Source organism: Arvicola amphibius, chromosome 1, assembly GCF_903992535.2.
Source record: "Arvicola amphibius chromosome 1, mArvAmp1.2, whole genome shotgun sequence".
Taxonomy (NCBI): domain Eukaryota; kingdom Metazoa; phylum Chordata; class Mammalia; order Rodentia; family Cricetidae; genus Arvicola; species Arvicola amphibius.
In genome coordinates this window covers 149043578-149064624 of record NC_052047.1, presented here as the reverse complement: position 1 = coordinate 149064624, position 21047 = coordinate 149043578, and the positions used below count along the sequence as shown (strand labels likewise).

The 21047-nt window shown below is 52.2% G+C and overlaps 2 protein-coding genes across 3 annotated transcripts; both read left to right on the top strand.

Moving 5' to 3' along the window:
• The first annotated feature begins 371 nt into the window (after positions 1–371).
• On the top strand, positions 372–10090 carry Klc2 (kinesin light chain 2). Of its 2 annotated transcripts, XM_038348573.1 has the most exons (16): positions 372–636; positions 1312–1550; positions 3895–4125; positions 4220–4289; positions 4804–5026; positions 5734–5821; positions 5928–6029; positions 6113–6286; positions 6411–6510; positions 7294–7343; positions 7451–7518; positions 7934–8042; positions 8134–8292; positions 8366–8490; positions 8657–8714; positions 9150–10090. In XM_038348573.1, exons 2-16 carry the CDS (start codon positions 1323–1325, stop codon positions 9231–9233), a joined length of 1869 nt encoding a protein of 622 aa, XP_038204501.1. In that variant the 5' UTR covers positions 372–636; positions 1312–1322; the 3' UTR covers positions 9234–10090. The 2 variants fall into 2 exon arrangements, with proteins under 2 accessions (XP_038204501.1, XP_041911584.1); XM_042055650.1 differs by lacking the exon at positions 372–636 and having other exon boundaries at positions 739–1550.
• A 620-nt stretch (positions 10091–10710) lies between these two features.
• On the top strand, positions 10711–20420 carry Rab1b (RAB1B, member RAS oncogene family). The gene is made up of 6 exons (XM_038309551.1): positions 10711–10855; positions 12384–12456; positions 12702–12797; positions 12892–12987; positions 18829–18960; positions 19040–20420. The coding sequence occupies exons 1-6, from the start codon at positions 10842–10844 to the stop codon at positions 19232–19234; spliced, it is 606 nt and encodes a 201-aa protein (XP_038165479.1). The 5' UTR covers positions 10711–10841; the 3' UTR covers positions 19235–20420.
• The last annotated feature ends 627 nt before the right edge of the window (positions 20421–21047 follow it).

Here is a 21047-nt window from a genome sequence, read left to right as displayed (position 1 = left end):
TTGGTGGCGCACGCCTTTGATCCCGGCACTCGGGAGGCAGAGGCAGGAAGATCTCTGTGAGTTCGAGGCCTGCCGGGGTCTACAGAACGAGTTCCAGGACAGACTCGAAAGCTACACAGAGAATCCCTGTCTCGTAAAACAAACAAACAAAAGACAGCAACTAAAACACTCGACTTTGCTCAATAAATGTGGGCTGTCTTGCTCCAGACTCCTAGAAGGTCGGATCTTGCTCCACAGTCAGCGCTGGTCAGCCACTGAGCCCCAGGGTGTTGCACAGACCAGGAAGCTCTGGTCCGAGGGGGCAAGTCCAGCCACGCCCCTTCGGTGTCCCTTCAGGGTTGGCCCCACCCCGGAGCCGGCAGGCCCGCCGGGCCCCTTTAAGGCAGAGAACTGGCCGCCGGAGCGCGTTTCGCCCCCTCCGACGCCGCCGAGGTAGCGGCTTCACCTTTAAGGCGGCGCGGGGACTGCTGGGAAGGCCGGCGGAATGGAGGCAGCTAGAAAAGCTCACGGTCGCGGATCCGGGTGAAGCGGGGCAGGAGCCGCATCCGGAGACTGGCCCAAGCAGAAGGTGCAGGTTGGCGCGAGCCGGTTTGGCCGGGAGACCGAGTCAGGCCCGACAGTGAGGAGCGGCTGCAGGTCGGCCTAGAGGAGGAGTCGTCGTGGGCGCGGCCTGTGGGAGGACCCGACCGGCCTGCGGGGAGGGGGCGCGGTCCTGGGCTGGGGTTGGGAGTGGGGCCTTTTCTTGGGAGGGTCTGCGGGCGTTTGGCCGGCCTGTGGGAGGGGTCGCTGTGGGCGCGGCCTGCAGAAACCTGTCCCGTAACTCTAGACCGCAGCCCCGGGGGCGGTGGAAGGGGGAGTCTGGGCTCAGCCTGCCCTGAGGGAGGGGCTCCACGGTTCCGCTTGCCCTGGGGGAGGGGCCTGTCGCCTGAGACCCGACCGCCCGGAGGGGCCGTGGTCCCCGGCATGGGAACGCCTACGATCCCCCTACAGTACCCTAGTGCTCTGTGTCTTGACATGGACAGTTTCGGGAAAGCCCCGTGGCTGGGCTACGAAAGCCTGTCTGAGCCGGTGGTCTAGGGAGGAATCAGGGTCCAGCCTCACTAGCCACACCGCATTGCGTCTCCCTAGGCGAGACGAGCTTGGCGCGCCCCCTGTAGGCCGAGGCTGGCACGGTGCGGGCTGCGGACTGGGGGATCTGGGTACCCTTGGGGATCTAGGCGTCCGGGGACTTACCGGTGTTTACCTAACCTTGGGTGCACGGTGGTGTGACCCTTGGCCGGGCGCCCGCCTGTCCGCCTCTTGCCTCCGCAGAAGACACGACCATGGCTACGATGGTGCTTCCGCGGGAGGAGAAGCTGAGCCAGGACGAGATCGTGCTGGGTACCAAGGCTGTTATCCAGGGTTTAGAGACCCTGCGCGGAGAGCATCGTGCCCTGCTGGCTCCCCTAGCTTCTCATGAGGCAAGCGAGGCCGAGCCAGGCTCTCAGGAGCGCTGCCTCCTCCTACGCCGCTCCCTGGAGGCCATCGAGCTGGGACTTGGGGAGGCTCAGGTAGGTCAGTGTTGGGGCTAAAGTGGAAGATTACTAGAAGGGTCCTGGAAATGTAGGAACACTCTCAACGATGAAACACTTGTCTCTTGGAGTGCCATGCTAGGACAGTAAGTAATGTTAAATGAGTACACTTTGGAGATGCCAGCCCTGCCCGGGTGGACACCCCTACCTCTACATGAAGCTGTGCCATCCAGGCCCCGTTCGTTCTACCTACCAGACTGGGTGGCAGAGGAAAACAGAAATACTTTAATAGCCTCCCTACACAATTCAATTTTGCATTAATTCATTAAGCTCTGTAGTTTTACCACTTGCTTAGTGTGTGCCAGGCAATTCGCTAACGTCAAGGATGCGGGATTCAACAAGGCAGACAACATCCTTGTCCTCACTGGGCATGCTGTCAGTAATCCCAGAACTTGAGAGGCAGAGGCAGGAGTTCAAGTTCCCCGCCAATTTGGGTCACATGGTGAGACCCTGTCCCACCTTACTGCCCCCTCCAAATTAAGATTTTTTTCCCCAGTGCAATGGGAGAAACACATATACACATTTGATTAATTGCTCAGAACAAATTGTGATCAGTGATTCAAAGACAATAAGATCTTGTGAGAGTTTATAGTGGGAAGTCTTGTCTATTGGTCAGATGACATTAACTCAAGAGCTGAAGGAGGAGGTGGGCCAGTGTCCAGAAGAGGCAGCTAGGCCAGGAGAGAACTGTGTGACAAGAGCTTGTGGAGGGGGACAGAAGCCAGCATATGTCCGGGGCATCAGGAAGCCTTGGGAGGGCGCTAACAAGCAGAGAATATGGTCCGACTTAGGTTTTGAAACTCTGTGAGCCATGGAGAATTAACACTAGCAGGTCAAGAATGGACTTGGAACCATGATGAGGAAGCCACTGCTGGGCTTCAGATGAGACGGGCAGCCATGAAGACACCAGTTCCAGATCTTCTGGAAGGAGGCTTAGCAGGACCAGGGGAGGAGGAGAGAGAAGGCGCAGTACAGCTCCTGGGAGTTTGTGATTCCGGCAGGTTCAGTGATGAGAGAACCGGATCACTTAGGAGTTCTGCGGAGGCCCCATAAAGAGGACTGTTGGGCAGGGAGGGCTTAGGTTCTGTGGGAAAGGGTTTTAGTCTCTTTGGTTCTTGGCCAAGCCACTGCCTGGCTTCAGAATCTTGGGCTGCTTGTATTGTCTTGGTTTCCTTCTCTTTATCATGCCATCTGTTGTATATACTTCCAGATTGCTTAGGGACCATTTTGTTTCTTTTGTTTTTTGAGACAGGGTCTCTCTACATAGCTCTGGCTGTCCTGGAACTCACTGTGTAGAATGCACAAGGATCCACCTGCCTCTGCCTCCTGAGTGCTGGCATTAAAAGCATGTGCCATAGGGACTTCTTTTTTAACTAGTGGTTATAAAAACACCTGCCCCTTAAACTGTTTTCAAACAGCTGGGTAATTAATTCCACCATTCAGGAGGTAGAGGCAGACAGATATCTGAGTTTGAGGCCAGCCTGGTCTACTTAAAGAGTTTCAGGCCAGCCAGGGTTACACAGAGACAAACCTGTCTTGACAGAAAAACAAAAGTAAATTAAATTTTAAAATGTTTGTGAACAAACTAAAATATGCAGGGTCCTAGACTTCCCAGGCTTCTGGAAAGGCATTGTCGCCCCCTCGGGCATTTAGCTGTCAGGTACAGAGAGGCGGACGGGGCTCCACTCTCACTAGTGTGCAGCTCTTTCACAGACTGGGAGCAGAACGGCATAAAGGGTTCCCGCAGTGGAGATGGAGTGGAGGGGAAGCATGCCTGAGAAGAGACAATGATTCTGGCCCTTGAAGCACAGAGAGGAATATGTCGCCTCTGCCAAGGGCCCATGACAGACAGAACCTGGAGCATTAAAATGGGCTTCAGATGTTGAAAGAGCTGAGTGAGGCTGAGGGCCAGTGGATCCTCTTACCTTTCCCTGGGTTGATTCTTCAGACTGTTTGGGGACATGCTGCTTCTCTTCCCTTCAGCTCAGAGAAGTCAGTATGAGGTCTTTCTGTGGCTTCGGTCACCTGTCAGGGTTCTTTGAGCAAGCACAGCACTGGGCAGGAAGCAGTGATACACTGGCCATGGCCGTAGTGGGTGGAGTGTAAACTGAAGAACTAATGGAAGAGTCTGAGAGCTCAGAGATCCCACAGGGATCCTGGCAGTCAAAATTACCAGACCTCCTCTTGGTTTGAGCCCTCGACTGAAGTCTGACCCTGGGTAGGGGAGAACTCAGGCCTTTCACTGGCTCCCCAGGTGGCTGAGGCTGTAATTACAGGCTAAGGGATGGCTAGGACTCTGACCCTCTTCTGCCTGACTGCACAGGTGATCCTGGCACTGTCAAGCCATCTGGGGGCTGTGGAGTCAGAGAAGCAGAAGCTGCGGGCTCAGGTGCGGCGCCTGGTACAAGAGAACCAGTGGTTGCGTGAGGAGCTGGCAGGGACACAGCAGAAGCTGCAGCGCAGCGAACAGGCAGTGGCTCAGCTGGAAGAAGAGAAGCAGCACCTGTTATTCATGAGCCAGATCCGCAAGCTGGATGAGGATGCTTCCCCAAATGTGAGCCTCAGCTGGCCAACATCCAGTTCCCACATGCCCACTAATACCTACCTGTGCCACCTTCTCTGACACTCATTCCTGACTTCCTTTCCAGGAGGAGAAGGGTGATGTCCCCAAAGACTCCCTAGATGACCTGTTTCCCAATGAGGATGAGCAGAGCCCAGGTAGAGAAGGCCACTTAGCTCTGGGTTGAGGGAAGGAACAGTCGTGTAAAGTCCTAAAGGTCACAGGAGATGGAGGATTAGTGGCATCTGTGTTTTTTTTTTTTTGTTGTTCATTTCCAATCACATTATCCCAGCATGTTATGACTTAGAAGGCAAGTCTTCCCTGTTGCATCTTATATCCCTGAGTTCTGTGGCGAGCAGGTGGCATGCTTAGCAGGTCTGGGGATCTGAATTTGGCTCTACTGTTAGTTTCTTTCTGGGCCTCCCTAGACAGTCAGAGAAAACTCATCCAGGGCCTTGCTGAGCTGGCCATGATTGCCTCACTCATAATGCAGATGAGATGAAGGGCTGGAACTCACTCCTTGTACAATAGCTAGACCTACTCTGTAAGTGCAGAAGCTGAGGCAGGCTGGTGGCTTGCCCAGGAACACATGGACAGAAAGCTAGGCTGACATATGCCAGCCTAGCTCAGAAAGGAGAAGGTACATCTAACTTCCTGTCTTTGGTCTTGTAGCTCCCAGTCCTGGAGGAGGGGATGTAGCTGCACAGCATGGGGGCTATGAAATACCAGCACGACTCCGTACCCTCCACAATCTGGTAATCCAGTATGCTTCACAAGGCCGCTATGAGGTGGCCGTGCCCCTCTGCAAGCAGGCACTGGAGGATTTGGAGAAAACGTCAGGCCATGACCACCCTGATGTGGCCACTATGCTGAACATCCTGGCACTGGTTTATCGGTAAGGGCTCTCTGGCTGTGTGGGCACACCTGTATCCTTCCAGATGGATGTCTCAAGCGACAATTGAGCAGCAGAGGAGGGGCCTGCATATATAGAGCTGGCCTCCAGCTGGAAATAAGCCTGTCAGAGCTTTAAGGAAAGATTGGCTGTGAACAACAGCAAGGTGTCATCTGAAAACACCAGGGTCACAGGGAGTCAGCATAGCTTCCCTAGGCACCCAGGCTTGAGTATGGGCTTTGGAACATCAATTGGAAGCCAGGTATGGTACTACACACTGTAATTCCAGCACTTAGGAGGTAGAAGCAAGACAGTCAGGAATCGGTTACACAGCTAGTTCAAGGTGAGCCTAGGATACACAAGACCCTAGAAAGAGAAAGGATGAGGAAAGAAAAGTGGTGTGGGAACATAAATTGGCCCAGAACTCAAAATGGGTGACAGGGTTTCTGTGGCAGAAAGTGACAATGAGCCAAGGCACTGGGTGTCACTTAAAGTTGAGTGTTGCTCAGGGGTCTGGGTATGAGGTGAGTCCTTAGTGATGTGTGATAAACTGTCTAATTCCCGCGCTTTCAAGGGCAGGGATTCCAGGCCTCCCATGCTCTGAGTTGCACTCCTGTCATGACCTTAGGAGGAGTGCCTATGGGAACTGTGGGCCCCTGGGGGCGGGCTTCCGCCTGGAGGACATCCCTGAATGTCCTGCCTGCTCCCAGGGACCAGAACAAGTACAAGGATGCTGCACACCTGCTCAATGATGCCCTGGCTATCCGGGAGAAGACACTGGGCAAGGACCACCCAGCTGTGAGTAAGAATTGGATTGAGTGTGGCCCCCTCCACCCCTCACAAATCCCAGAGTTCTTGCCTGTTGGGGCTCTGAATGAAGGCACCTCCATTCTCCTACACCCAGGTGGCTGCAACTCTGAACAATCTGGCTGTTCTGTATGGCAAGCGGGGCAAGTACAAAGAGGCTGAGCCACTGTGCAAGCGAGCACTGGAGATCCGGGAGAAGGTGGGAGCAGATGGGGCTTAGGAGTGCTGGCCAGACAGAGTAGAGTCTGAGCAACTCTGACCACGGCCACTGACTCTTCCCAGGTCCTGGGCAAGTTTCACCCAGATGTGGCCAAGCAGCTCAGCAACCTGGCCTTGCTGTGCCAGAACCAGGGCAAAGCTGAGGAGGTGGAATACTACTACCGGCGGGCCCTGGAGATCTATGCTACACGCCTTGGACCAGATGACCCCAATGTGGCGAAGACCAAGAACAATCTGGTGCTCTAAGGCTGGGTGGAGGCTGGAAAAGAAGGAGGCAGAGAGAGAGGGCTGATGTCCAGGAGGAAGGAGAAGGAAAACTAAGGTCCCTGCATGCTGCTTACCTACTGTCTTTCCTCTCCAGGCTTCCTGCTACCTGAAACAAGGCAAGTACCAGGATGCAGAGACCCTGTACAAGGAGATCCTTACCCGTGCTCATGAGAAGGAGTTTGGCTCTGTCAATGGTGAGTCCATGACTGCCACATGCCTCCAGTTCATTCAGCAGAGACCTACTCAGCCAGGAGCACCCAGTATAGTACTTGGTTTTGCAGACCATCCTGTCTAGAGTTTGGCAGGAAACCCAGCCTCATCTGTGGATGGTGCCTGCAGGAACCCACTCACCTAATTCAAATTGGAAAACCCCATGCTGAGTCAACCCCCCCTTTTTTGTTTTGTTTTGTTTTTGTGAGACAGGTCTAACTATGTAGCTCTGGCTGTCCTGGACTCACTATGTAGACCAGACTGGTACCTGCCTCTGCCTCCCAAGTGTTGGGATTGAAGGCATGTGCCACTATGCCCAGTCTTTTTTCTCTGCATGACAATTGCCATTTACTTTGAGAGCTGGTCCAAGTGTCTTCCCTTCTCAGAAAAGCCTCTGGCCCCCTACGACTAGCCATTTCCTGTTCCCCATCCTCCAGCCTGGCCCCTCATTCAGGCCAGGCTTAGAACAGTCTTAGGCCAGTTTTCGACCAGTTTCTGGTCTAAGGCTTGTAAGGGCCATATCACTCCTAACCCCACCTCATTTACAGCCATTTGACACAGACCTATGGCCTGTTCATCTGGGTGCAGCAGAGGGTTAGTGATGTTTTGGGTTTGCTTCTTGTTCATCTTTTCAACAAAGCCCAGTCCTGGTCCTGGTCCTTCCTACACACCTCTGTCCCTTTCCCCAGACATTAATTAGTCCCTTGTCCAGCCCAATTGTAAAGACCTATATGACAGGCTGGTGACAGTTCCTTATTTCCTCCTAGGAGAGAACAAGCCCATCTGGATGCATGCAGAGGAAAGGGAGGAGAGCAAGGTAAGTAGTGCTGTGGGCAGAGCTTGCAAGTGTGGGGCAGGTATGAAGCTGGGAGGTATGGAGCTGAGAGCTTATTCCCATCCCTAACTGACTGGTCTCTCTCTCAGGATAAGCACCGGGACAGTGCCCCCTATGGGGAATATGGCAGCTGGTACAAAGCCTGTAAGGTTGACAGGTGAGGGCTGATAGGTCTGGGTCAGGGGTAAAGTGAGGACCAAGGAAACAGCCTCCTTTGTCAGTGAGACCCAGGCCTCACGCTGTCCTTTCGCCTCTGAGACACCTCTCTTCTGCTAGCTCAGCTCTCAAGGCCTGAACCCAAGAAGACTTTGTGTACTGGGACAGCTCCCCTGGGACTGGCTTGCTCACTCCTGGGTCTCCTAGCTTCTGGTCGTGTTGGCAATGTCCTAAGAGAACTCGAGGGCCAGGCCAGGTTTCTAGCCTGAGAGTGGTTCTCTCAGGATGGGACAGAGCAGTGGGTCTACCAAAGGGTCAGATGAATAGGACAGATTCTGGATGGCCTGTTGGTCCCTAGAATCCCCTGTGGGCTGGTGCTGGATAAATGTTTGAGACTCCCTGCTATCCGTCTACAGTCCCACAGTCAACACCACTCTGCGAAGCTTGGGTGCTTTGTACCGGCGCCAGGGCAAGCTGGAAGCTGCACATACACTGGAAGATTGTGCCAGCCGTAGCCGCAAGCAGGTGGGTCTCCATGGTGGGAGAGGGTGAATAGGGACCTTTGAGGCCCCATGTGTGCTTCAGCCAGGACCTGATGCTTCCTGCCCCCTTTCAGGGCCTGGATCCTGCCAGCCAGACCAAGGTGGTAGAACTCCTAAAAGATGGTAGTGGTGGACGAGGAGACCGCCGTGGCAGCCGAGATGTGTCTGGGGGTGCTGGGCCTCGGTCTGAGTCTGACCTGGAGGAGTCAGGGCCTGCAGCTGAGTGGAGTGGGGTGAGTGTGGGGGGCTGAGATAGGGTGTAAGGCTACAAAGAAAGTAGGGCCTAGAGACAGTTCTTCCCCACAGGATGGCAGTGGCTCTCTGCGGCGCAGTGGCTCCTTTGGGAAGCTCAGGGATGCCCTGAGACGTAGCAGTGAGATGTTGGTCAGGAAGCTGCAAGGGGGTGGCCCGCAGGAGCCCCCTAATTCTAGGTGAGTTTTTGTCTCTGATCATAATCCCGTTGGCTCCTAAGTGACGTCCCACCCCTCCCAGGAAACACTACCGCCAAGTTTGCTTTATTCTGCCCTCCCTCCAGAGACCCAGCCTGATGTCTCTTTATTGCTTCACCATGAACAAATCCTGGTTCTCTTCCCTCAGGATGAAGAGGGCTAGCTCTCTCAACTTCCTTAACAAGAGTGTGGAAGAGCCAGTTCAGGTAAGAGTGGAGGGCATCTGGCCTTAAGCAGTTTAGACCCAGACCTCTAACCCACAGTTCCAGGCCCTTGGTCTGTGTATGTCCCCACCCAACTTTCTCTGGTGAGTCTTCATCCAGCACCAGCTCTGTCTGCTTCCAGGCCCACTTTGGGCAGGAGGAGAGAGATACAAACAACGAGGGGCAGGCAGGAAGGGAATACAGCCCTTGGGGCAGATATACAGGCAGCCAGTATCCATTTGAGTCTCTCGGGCCTGAGGTGTGAGCTAAACTTTAACTCTGGCCAGTCTTTGACTCTCTGGATTTGGACTAGAGACTTGGATTGGGTCAGGCCCTTTTCATCATCCTAATCTCTGCTGTGGCCCCCTCCCTTTACCCCTTCTCGTCAGTCCCAGCAGCCTAAGTCTAAGCCGCGTGCCCTCTCTACTCTGCCCACAGCCTGGAGGCACAGGTCTTTCCGACAGTCGCACCTTGAGCTCCAGCTCCATGGACCTCTCCCGAAGAAGCTCCCTCGTGGGCTAAAGTTGAAGGGGCAGCCAGTCGCCAGAGCCTTCATCTGACACGATCCCTTACCCCAGCCCTGCGCATGGGCCTGCTGCTTGTCCTGCCTGCCCCTCCCAAGGACCCCTGTCTTTTCTGTTCAAACTCAGGGTAACCTCTTCCCTTGTCATCTCAGCCCTCAGCCAGGGCCCTTGGAAGCCGGGTCTGCCGGCTCCAACTCTGTTCCTTATTTATTCCTTCCAGCAGGGGGCCTCTCTTCCCTACATTCAGGGCCTGTGGGAGTGGTTGGCCTGCCTACCCAACCCCCAAAGCCAAGAACACTAAGTACTTGCTGTCCCTCAGCATCTTTGCCCCCCAACTTCCGGCCGTTGCTTCTGTATATAGAGAAATAAGTTATTGGCCGTGTCATCCTCAGTCGTCCCCCTTTAGTCCACGGTATTCCCGGGCCGCCACCTGCCTCTCCCTTCTCCAGTGGTACCGCCCAGGCCTTAAATCACCCCCGTTCCGAGTGGTGGTATCTCCCAAGCTCCAAGTTCTAGGAGCAGAGCCTCCGAAAGGGCTCCCCGACCTCCTCGCCGTCCTGGTCTTGGAGGGATGTGCTCTACCCAACCTTGCAGATGCCCGGACTCCCACACCACCGGGCCCTGTGTTGACTCCGGGACTTGTGCACCGTCCTTCCCACCCAGCCCCGCCCAGGCATGGCCTGACCCCGCCCTGGGCACGGCCCGCTGAGCCATCCTGCCACGCCTTTCTTGCCTCAGCTTCTCCTGTACCCTCCACACACCCCCGCAGTAGGAGGGGCTACCCTATTCGTTGGGCGAGGCAGTCGCTCTCTATTTTCAGATGTTGCTGTAGAAATAAAGACGATTTGAATCTGAGCCAGGCTTGTTTTGAGAATGCCCAAAGCCCCTGAGCATCCCTAGGGTGGGGAGGAATCTGAAAGATTGAGGGACACAACACACACAGCTGGAACTAATACTCTGCCCTTGTCCTGAACTATTTGAGGGGATGCTACAGATTTGGGGTTTCTCCTAAAGCATGCCCTTATGGAGTTCTAGACAATTCTGTCTTTGAGTTCTACACCTTAATACGTTCTTGGACTGAATTGAGTGTCCCGAGACGATTTTTCCCTGTATGTAATTAATACTGGTGATGACAGTTCTGAGACGGGCTGCGGGGTGTTCATGCCATGAAGAACACCGAATAAGTCAAGTTTCTCTGGTCCTAAATACTTCGTACCTTCTCGTTTAATGATTTCAATCTGAGAACAAAGAGGGTGGCTGCCTATCTCACAGGTAAACCACACCTACCCCGGCGCTAACAAGAGTCTCCAACCAAGATTCCGCAGCAGGTCGTTAAGGGGTTGGAAAGACTACAGACCCCAGAAGGCAGTTCACCGGCGGCGACTGAAGCGCACGGCCGCTTGGGTTGCCTGGGTTGCGCCTGCGCAGCAGTGACAAATCAAGTAGGAGACTACACGTTCCGCAAGGCAGCGCGGGGCAACCCCTGTCGGAAGTGTTTGCGCCTGCGCAGTGCGGGCGGGGCCTCTAGGGAGGAGCGGCCACCATCTTGGAACGGGAGGCGGAGCAGAGCCGACTGGGAGCGACCGAGCGGGCCACCGCTGCCGCCATGAACCCCGAATAGTGAGTGAGCCCCGCCCGCGCCGTGTGGCGCAGCCTCGATCATGTCTATGGGGCTATATGCTTATCGAAGTTGTCTGGCCCTGGTCAGAACTGCGCGGCGCCCCCACATCCGGGTCCCTCTTCCGCTGACCCCCCCCCACATCCGGGTCCTGCCCCTCCCCCCAAGAACCCCAGGACCCCGGCTCAACACCCCAAGTTCTCTCAGCTAGGGCCCGGAGGCACAACTTCGAAGGGCAGCGCTTGGAGCCCGCAGCACCGGCTCTTCCAGACCTTTTCAGTTATGTGACCCTGCAGATTGGGTCTCCCAGAGCCTCAGTTTCCCCACCCGCTGCTTGACCACGGGCAGACGGTTTGGAGCCCATCATAAAGTTTTTGGTCTCCAGAGTCGAGTACTCTCAGTCGGGCCGTGAGCCTCTGTTCCTTTGACTTTCTTCTGGAGCCCGGTTCCCGGGGTGGCCCAGATAGAAGCTGACCAGACAAGAGGGGAGCCCAAGCCCCTGCTAGAGTCACATCCCTTGCAAGTCCTTCCTTCTGGGGCTGCCATTTGCCCTACCTGGGCCGCACTGTCCAGTCGCTCCCAGCGGTCCGTCCTTTTTTGCTCTCTCACCTTTACTCGGGCCTCCAGTGCCGTTGTCACACGGCTTCCCTCACCTGTCAGACTGCCAAAGGACTTTAGGTGAATGTGGAGTTTGCTTGCTTCCTTAGAATGGAATTTTTATTTCTCAAACTCAAACCCTTTGGAGTAGATGGCCCACAGACAGTTTTGCCCCCATGTTATCTTCTTCCCCTTCTCCGCTTCCTTTTTCTTCCCCAGCTCTAGGCCTCAGATTTCCTTGAGAAAGGGTGAAGCTCAGCAGGGTTAGGAGGGGAACAGAGAAAGGAGGCTGCAGGCTGTCAAAAGCCTGACAGGCCTAGTTCCCAGCCTCACAGTTAGCCGCTGCTTAGGGTAAGTCACTTCCCTTCTCTGACCTCCGGTTTCCTGGTAGTTGGAAGTAACACTCACTCTGTTGCACTGTGGTGGGGGTCTAATGAGAGCTTGCATTTAAGTACTTCACACAAGGCCATTGAAGAAGTGTTAGCTGCTGTTTCCATGGCCACTTGTTGACTGCCTCTTACTCGTGACTTCATGGCAGGCTCTTTCCCATTTGTTTTGGCTTCACGGGTTCAGGTTTTCATTTTTGGGTCCTAGGCTGGCACACTATACGGCCTAGTGTGGGTTTCCTAAATACTTCCTACCAAACTAGTCTTAGCTCTGGCACCCAACTGGTTGTGTTTCTTGGCAAATATTGTTACCTGCTTTTGCCACAAAGTGGGAATTCAGACATAGCAAGCTGAAGGTTTTGTGGGCTGGGTTATTGGGAATAGTGAGGGTCTATTTTTCGTCCCTTTTCAGGATAGTGGAGGATCTAGTGAACACCATAGTACACCAATCAGAAGCATGCCTCAAAGTGCTGCTGTGCTGCTGCAGGGGCAGGGGCTGGGGAGAACTGCCTGCCTGCCCTCATGCCTTCCCATCTTCTCTTGCCAGTGACTACCTGTTCAAGCTGCTTTTGATTGGTGACTCGGGTGTGGGCAAGTCGTGCCTGCTCCTGCGGTTTGCTGTGAGTAAGAAGCACCCCCATGTCACCCACTCGGGGTCCTAGCTGGCCACTGGGAGGAAAAAGGGGCAACTCAGATCACAGGAGTTACCAGAGCTGCCAGAACAAGGGCCCAGGCCTTGCATATTGGGGTACTTAGAACTAAGGCTTGGTGGTGAGGAGCACAGCAGGGGCAGAGAGCTGGAGGGGGGCTTCAAGTGGTTCTTGGGCCTGTCTGTTCAGGCTGTTTCCCTGCCCCAACCTTTCAGGATGATACATACACAGAGAGCTACATCAGCACTATCGGGGTGGACTTCAAGATTCGAACCATTGAGCTGGATGGCAAAACCATCAAACTTCAGATTGTGAGTATGGGTTTTCTCCAGCATTGAGACTGCAGGGTTTGCCTGGGTGGGGGCTCTCTTATGGCTGACCTACCCTTTTCCTTCTGTCTCATAGTGGGACACGGCTGGTCAGGAACGGTTCCGGACCATCACTTCAAGCTACTACCGGGGGGCTCATGGCATCATCGTGGTGTACGACGTCACTGACCAGGTAGGTACTCCTGAATTTACCTCACAGCCTTGCCTCCTGAGCCTTGACTTTTGACTCTTGCTCCTCTTCCTGTTTTCTTTTCCTGTAAGTTTTCTGGAGGGGAGACCCTGTGCTGAATTGCCTCATAAAAGGGCAACAGGCCACAAAAATGGATCCTACCAAGACCCTGTCATGATGTTTGACAGAACCAGGCTTCATGGCTCTTGCTGCCTTTTTCTAGACTTTTCAGACTACCCATGTTTGGAGGTAGATAGTCAGCTGCTCAATTACTGCTGGGTCCTTGCATCCTGGTGGCTACAGACAGTTGGATCAATTGTAAGACTTTAGACAAGAAACTGGGAGCCCAGGGTAAGCAGAAGTTCTGGAATCCTGTATCTACTCTAGTGGCTTCAGCAGCCAGAAATTGTCCTGACTTGTGTCTTCCAGTGTATCGCGAATTCTTATTGGTCTTAATAAAATTCCGGAGTCAGATATTAGGGGGTGAAGGCTGAAAGATCAGAGGAACAGAGCAGCCAGCCACTAGTTCTTACTTATTCAAAGCCCTCAGACCAAATGGGGTGTCCTGTCTCTACAAGTCCTCAGACTGAATGCCTTGACTCCTGTCTCCTTCTAGCTTATATTTTTCTCTCTGCCTAGCCATATCCCTTCCTGTCTCCACCTCCCTGGTGTTGGGATAAAGGTGTGTGACTTCCAACTACTGGGATTAAAGGTGTGCGCCACCACTGCCTGGCCTCTATGGCTAACTAGTGTGTTTAGCTCTGCACTCTGATCTTCAGGGAAGCTTTATTTGTTACAGCACAAACAAAACATCACATTACAGTTACAGAAACTTTCCTTGGTTGCTTACCCCACAAAATGGGAGTTTCACTCTGTTGCCAGCCTGTCCTCTTCTTTGGCCTCCCTAGTACCTGGGGCTACTGGGTACCTACCCTACCACTGTGTCTGGCTTTTGATGCTCATGAGAAGTTACTCACATTCCTTTTTTTTTTTTATTTGCTGATTTTTATTGAACTCTACATTTTTCTCTGCTCCCCTCCCTGCCTCTCCCCTTCCTCCTTCAACCCTCCCCCAAGGTCCCCATGCTCACAATTTACTCAGGAGATCTTGTCTTTTTCTACTTTCTACTTCCCATGTAGATTAGATCTACGTAAATCTCTCTTAGTGTCCTCATTGTTGTCTAAGTTCTCTGGGATTGTGGTTTGTAGACTGGCTTTCTTTGCTTTATGTTTAAAAACCACCTATGAGTGAGTAAATGTGATAATTGTCTTTCTCTGTCTAGGTTACCTCACTCAAAATAGTGTTTTCTAGCTCCATCCATTTTCCTGCAAAATTTCAGATGTCCTTTTTTTTTTCTGCTGTGTAGCACTCCATTGTGTAAATGTACCACATTTTCCTTATCCATTCTTTGATCGAGAGGCATTTAGGTTGATTCCAGGTTCTGGCTATGACAAACAAAGCTGCTATAAACATAGTTGAGCACATGTCCTTATGGCATGATTGAGCATCCTTTGGATATATACCCAAAAGTGGTATTATTGGGTCTATAGGAAGGGTGTTTCCTAATTTTCTGAGAAATCACCACACTGACATCCAAAGCTGATTATACCAGCTTGCATTCCCACCAGCAATGCAGAAGTGTTCCCTTTTCCCCACAACCTCTCCAGCATAAGTTGTCATCAATGTTTTTGATCTTGGCTATTCTTACAGGTGATAGATGAAATCTCAGAGTTGTTTTGATTTGCATTTCTCTGATGACTAAGGATGTTGAACATTTCCTTATGTGTCTTTCAGCCATTTTAGATTCCTCTGTTGAGAGTTCTCTGTTTAGGTCTGTACTCCGTTTCTTTATTGGCTTGTGTGATCTTTTGGTGTCCAATTTCTTGAGTTCTTTGTATATTTTGGAGATCAGACCTCTGTCTGAGTTGGGGTTAGTGAAGATTCTTTTCTGTAGACTGTTGTTTTGTCTTGTTGACCGTGTCCTTTGCTTTACAGAAGCTTTTCAGTTTCAGGAGGTCCCATTTATTGATTGTTTCTCTTAGTGTCTGTGCTGTTGAGATCATATTTAGGAAGTGGTCTCCTGTGCCAATGCGTTCAAGTGTATTTCCCACTTTCTCTTCTATAAGGTTCAGTGTGGCTGGCTTTATGTTGAGGTCTTTGATCCATTTGGACTTGAATTTTGCGCATGGTGATAGATATGGGTCTATTTTCATTCTTCTACACGTTGATATCTAGTTATGCCAGCACCACTTGCTAAATATGCTTTCTTTTTTCCATTTGATTTTTTTTTTTTTTTTTTTTTTTCTTCTTTGTCAAATATCAAGTGTTAGAAGATGTGTGGATTGATATCCGGGTCTTCTATTTGGTTCCATTGGTCCTCCTGTCTTTTCTTATGCCAATACCAGGTTGTTTTCAGTACTATAGCTCTGTAGTAGAATTTGAAGTCAGGGATTGTGATGCCTCCAGAAGTTCTTTTATTGTACAAGATTGCTTTGGCTATCCTGGGTTTTTTGCTTTTCCATATGAAGTTGAGTACCGTTCTTTCGAGGTCTTTGAAGAATTTTGCTGGGATTTTGATGGGCATTGAGTTGAATCTGTTCACATTCCTTTCTTAAAGATGAAGATTTGGTTCAGGCTGGGCAGTGACTTACTAAGGGCTTCCATCTAGATAGTGGCAGAAGCCAAAGGCCTAGATTCGTCATCCATCTGCTTTGCTTTTCCTACCAGTCAGTCCCGGGTTGGGAGAGTTCCTGCTTTGAGGGGCAGTGACCACTTACCAGAGACTCCTGATACCCATGCTTTCACCTCCCAGCTCTTCCGACAAGCAGAGTGAGCTTGGTGCCACTCATAGGTAACCAAGGCTTTAACTAACTGTGGGATCCAATCGACTTCTTGCCCACATTGACTTCTTGTAACTTTGTACTCCATTTTCTTCTCTTTCCTGGAAACTATCTGTGGCACTGCCTCCCACTAGGCCAGTGTGCTACACCCCAGCCCCTCACTGTCCATTAGCCCTATAGTTTCTGCATCCCAACTAACCCCAGCCACGTCTGTGGTTTGGCTATTGTCTTGTGTTCTGAATTCTTATCGGACAGATGTCCCATGGGTTCCATCACTGTGTGTGCTTGTGCTGGCCCTTAGTGTCTATAATGGGAATGATTTCATGCTCTTACCCAGTGAAGTAAGTGGTGAGGTCTCTGTGCCCTAGTTTGCACTCTGTTGCCACAGTAAACACTAGGTAGGAGAAAAGGGCTTGTCTCATCTTAAAACTCTCAGGTCTGTCATCAAAGGAAGCCAAGGCATGAATTCAGGCAATAACCATGGGGAGCCTACTGCTTGTTCCCCATAGCTTGCTCAACCTGCTTTCTTAGACCACCCAAGTCCGCCTGCCCAAAGGTGATGCTGCCCATTGTGAGCTGGGCCCTGCCACATCCACCATCAATCAAGAAAATGCCTCCTAGATGTGCTCACAGGACCGTCTGATGGAGGCAGCTCCTCAGATTAGAAGCCCTTTCCGGGTATCTAGGTTTGTGTCAAGTTAGAAAACACTAACTAGTACACTATGTTTCCTACAGGAAAAAGTTGTTTTCCATAGGTGTTAGTAACTTGCCTCTGATGTCCCAGTAAAGAAAAAAAGCCCTTTCTCTGCCTTCAGCTGCCTCTATGGGCTCCCCACCAGCTGCAGGATTCAGATTCTAGCACTAGCCTTCCCATCTCCCCCGCCCGCCTTCTGCATCCTCATTTTGTAACAATCCTTGTAAGTCTGACCAGAAAACTTCCCCTCTCCATAGAGTCTCAAGGCACTTCAGATCTGTCCCTTCGTAATAATAGCAGTGATGAGGATAATAGCAGCTCTTGCTAATTGGGCACTTGTTAGGAGACAGCCCTGCATTCTTTTCTCATGCAAACAACAGCTCTGCTGGGAAGTGTTAGCGGAACAAAAGAGGAAACTGAGACCTAGGTCAGGTGACTAGATATCTGAGGTCCCATAGTAGATGACCAAGCTTAGCAATTGCCAGGATAGCCTAACTCTGAGTCTCTGCTCTTCCTGGTTTGGGACATTACTCTAGATTATTCTAGACACTTCCCGGTGGCTCTGCATCTTGTTAGTGTGCTCTAATCCTATTTCCAGAACACAAATATGCGCCAGCTACTATTCACTGGAGGAAACCTTCCATGTCTCATGGGTATGCCAAGTTTATCTAGGCTAAAACCTTCCAGCTCTGTCCTTGACCACCCCCACCAACCCCTCCCAACCTGCAGCCTGCTGTTTCCCCACTTCCCACTCCCCAGACACACCTTCCCATTCTAGCAGCTGCTGTGTCCTCAGCTGGTAGCTTTTACTTTAGTTGAGTTCATGCCTACAGGCTGGTGTCAGCTGTAGCTTTCTAAGCAGAAGTGGCCCTAGGGCTTCACAACTCTGGCTTTTGATCTTATCTTGCCATGTGTGTGTACTGGTGGTCTGCTGCTCTACTGTTCCCTGAATAACCTAAGGTGGGTGTATAGTTAAGGTCCCTCTGTTTCTTCCTTCCAGTATAGGGCCCAGTTTAGGACATGAGGTTGTCTACATTAGAGCCCAGAATACCTTGAAGAAGAAACATTAGGAGCTGGAGAGATGGCTCGGCAGAGTGTTCACTACTCTTATAGAAGACCTGGGTTTCAGTTCTCAGCATCCACATGGCAGTTCACAACTGTCTGTAACTCCCAATTCCAGAGGAGCTGATGCCCTCTTCTGGCCTCCAAGGGCATGAGCCATGTACATACAGGGTATACGTGCATGCAGGCAGGAAACTTTAAAAGAAGAGGAAACACTGCTCCGGCTTGACTGCATTTCTAGAAATTACATCCTTTTCACAAGTTCAGGGTCAGACTGCTGGGGGGGGCGGTGGTCTGAGGCTCAGTGAGGTAATTGTTGATTTCATAAGTGTGGTGAACCTATCTCCTTCACTGGCCAAGGTCTCCTTCATCTCCCACTGGTCTCCAAGGCTTCAGAATTTAAAGGGAGGGCTGGAGATGTACGTAATTTAGTCATGAACTGCTTAGGTCATCTTTTTTGGGGGGGGAGGGTGAGTGTGGAGAGGGTGAGACAGCATTTCTCTGTGTAACCCTGGCTGTCCTGGAATTCCCTTTATAGACCAGGCTAACCTTGAACACAAGAGATTTGCCTACGTCTGTCTCCCAAGTGCTGGGATTAAAGGAATATGCCACCATGCCCAGCTCCTTTTCATTATTTTTAATGATATATTTATTTAAGTTTCATGTGCATCAGTATTTTACCTGCAAGTTTAAGGTGTCAGATCCCCTGGAAATGGAGCTTCAGACAGGTGTGAGCTGCCAGGTGGATGCTGGGAATTGAACCCAGGTCCTCTGGAAGAGCAGTTGGTGCTATCAACCACTTAACCCTCTCCCCAGACCCCCTTTTCATTTATTTTGAGAGGGTCTTATTAAGTTCCTCAGACTGGTCTTGAACTTGTAATCTTCATGCCTCAGCTTACTTCATCGCTAGGATCATTTGCCTGCATCAGCCATGTCTAATGTTATCTGCCTTTCTTGTGATGCCCTTAGCTTCTGTGTGTGGTTACACCTAGGAGTGGTCTAGGGAGAGATAATGGCAAAAAACAGAAATGTCTGATAGGTCTAGGCAGCTGTTGAGGTGTTGGGGCCACTGGCTAATCTGTGCTGGTTTTGGTTTCTGGGTTTCTACATGGAAGAGATTCTGGCTGAAAGCTAAGCCTAGAGGGGAAGGCTTACCTGTATTCCCGTGTTCAGGGCTCCTGCCTTTCCCTCAAAGGAGCACTAGTAGACTGGGTTTGGGAGTTCAGTAACTTTGGACCCTGTGCCTAGGAATCCTACGCTAACGTGAAACAGTGGCTGCATGAGATAGATCGCTACGCCAGCGAGAACGTCAATAAACTCCTGGTAGGCAATAAGAGTGATCTCACCACCAAGAAAGTCGTGGACAACACCACAGCCAAGGTGAGCAGGGCCAGCCCTGTCCGTCCCGGGGGCTAGGGCCTTCTCTTCATTGCTCTTATCTTTCTTCTCTCCTTGGCAGGAATTTGCAGACTCTCTGGGTGTCCCCTTCCTGGAGACAAGTGCCAAGAATGCCACCAATGTTGAGCAGGCATTCATGACGATGGCTGCAGAGATCAAAAAGCGGATGGGGCCAGGAGCAGCTTCTGGGGGTGAACGACCCAACCTGAAGATTGACAGCACCCCTGTGAAGCCAGCTAGTGGTGGCTGTTGCTAGGAGGGGCACTTGGGGAAGGGACACCTTCTCCAGATGATGCCCTTGGAGGGGACAGGAAGTGCCTCCCTCTCCTAGGGCATTTGAGTCTGTGGCTTTGGGGTGTCCTGGGCTCCCCATCTTCCTCTGGCCCATCTGCCTTCTGCTCTGAGTCCTAGTCCTGTCAGGGCCCCCATGGAGGACATGCAGAACCTGTGACTGGGGTGGTCACAGGAACTGCTCTGCTGCTGCCTCTAGTACCTTGAAAAGATGCCACCACGCACCTTTCTTTGGAATGAGGGCTCCGCTGTCTGTCACTCACCCCCATGTATGCTGCACTGGGTTTCTCTTTTCCTTTCTTCCTTCCCAATAACTGAGGGCCTCCCTGCCTCTGCTGCCCCTGGCTGCAGGCAGTGGCCAGGGGATCCAGGGCCTCAGATTCAGGGTCCTGCATTGGACCTCAGGACAGGCAAGGGGGCATGCAAGAGCCCAACAGCCCACCTTTTCCTTACCCCTGCCCCCCTCTACAGCTCCCACACTCAGCTTGAGCCGTCCAGCTGCTGTTGGGTCTTGAGCACAACTAGGGTGGGTGGGCGGGTGGCTGTGCTGGGCCTGTGTGTCAAGCCCAGAGGGAGCCTGCTCCTGCCTCCCCCTGCCCTGCCAGAGCCAGGCCCATGTGCTGCCTGCCCACCGAGCCCCTTTGTCCCTGAGAAAGGCGGAGGCGGAAGGCCCACCGCGCCGGAGGCCGGGCACCAGCCTTAACCCTCACTCTGCCAGCGTCCCTTCTCTTTCCTTGAGGCAGCACATCTGGCCTCCCTCCGTTCCTCAGAGCCTGAGGCAGCCAGACCTACTTCTCTGGGGAACGTGGGAGTCACTTGGGGTTGTGGGTCTCTCACACTCCCCTCCCCACTCAGAATTCTGGCCACTACCGTCTGGCACAGCTTCCTGCAGAAAACCTTTGGTCTTTACCTAAGAAGCCATGTCTTTTGTGCTGTCTTCTTGCCATCTCTCCCTACACCCCTCCCTTCCTTCCAGTGTGTATTTAAATCCCTGGGCTGCCCCTCTGGGAGGGAGCCTTTTCTCCCAGGTCCCCCTCTGGTGTCATGTCAGGCATTTTGCAAGGAAAAGCCACTTGGGGAAAGATGGAAAAGGATGAAAAAAAAATAAATTTCCACTGGCCCTTGGATAAGCCAAGGGTTTTTGCAAGGAAGCTGTGGTGTGAGTGTGGTCTATATGATCTGAGTCTGGCTTTGAGCTGCTGGATGGAACTGGAATCCAGAGTTTGGTGTGATACACAGGGGGTCCTGGCTGGGACTGTGGCCTAAGTTTGCTGGTAAAAGCCCTTGACCCACATACTGGGGCTGGGAAAGCCTGCTGTGCTGCTGTGGGATGTCCCCAAGGGCCCAGCACGGATCCAGATCTGTCAGGGAGGCAGGCAGAAGGCCATTGGGTGATCCACCATCAACACCCACTGGGACAGCTTGCAAGGCATGAAGTTGGGCATGAGCCGGACCCTGGAGCGTGGATTAGACCGCACAGACATATTGCATTGAACTTGGTCTTCACCTTCCTAATTCAGTCTCCTGACTTCAAGTCCAGGTACCCTGAACTATGCCAAGTGCTTGACATTAGGTCCTCAGTCGTCCCTCCACGCCAGCACTGTATGTGAGGATTAGAGACGATGTATACTGAATGTGGTTGTGGTGGGCTGGTTGTGTGAAAGTTGTACCAGGAACGTGCGTCCAGGTCTTCCGTGTTCTCAGGGTGCATGAGTGGCGATTCTGGGCCCTCAGTCCTGGGCTGGCAGAGGCTGGCAGAGGGAAGCTCAGAGCTTCAG

What these genes read in the sequence shown, in the direction of transcription:
- Klc2 (XM_038348573.1), top strand. Translation starts at nt 1,323, where the DNA reads ATGGCTACGATGGTGCTTCCGCGGGAGGAGAAGCTGAGCCAGGACGAG. An exon ending in TGGGCAAGGACCACCCAGCT is followed by an intron (nt 5,822 to 5,927) that starts GTGAGTAAGAAT and finishes TCCTACACCCAG; the next exon opens with GTGGCTGCAACTCTGAACAA. An exon ending in GGAGTTTGGCTCTGTCAATG is followed by an intron (nt 6,511 to 7,293) that starts GTGAGTCCATGA and finishes ATTTCCTCCTAG; the next exon opens with GAGAGAACAAGCCCATCTGG.
- Rab1b (XM_038309551.1), top strand. An exon ending in AAACCATCAAACTTCAGATT is followed by an intron (nt 12,798 to 12,891) that starts GTGAGTATGGGT and finishes TCTGTCTCATAG; the next exon opens with TGGGACACGGCTGGTCAGGA. An exon ending in TGGACAACACCACAGCCAAG is followed by an intron (nt 18,961 to 19,039) that starts GTGAGCAGGGCC and finishes TCTCCTTGGCAG; the next exon opens with GAATTTGCAGACTCTCTGGG.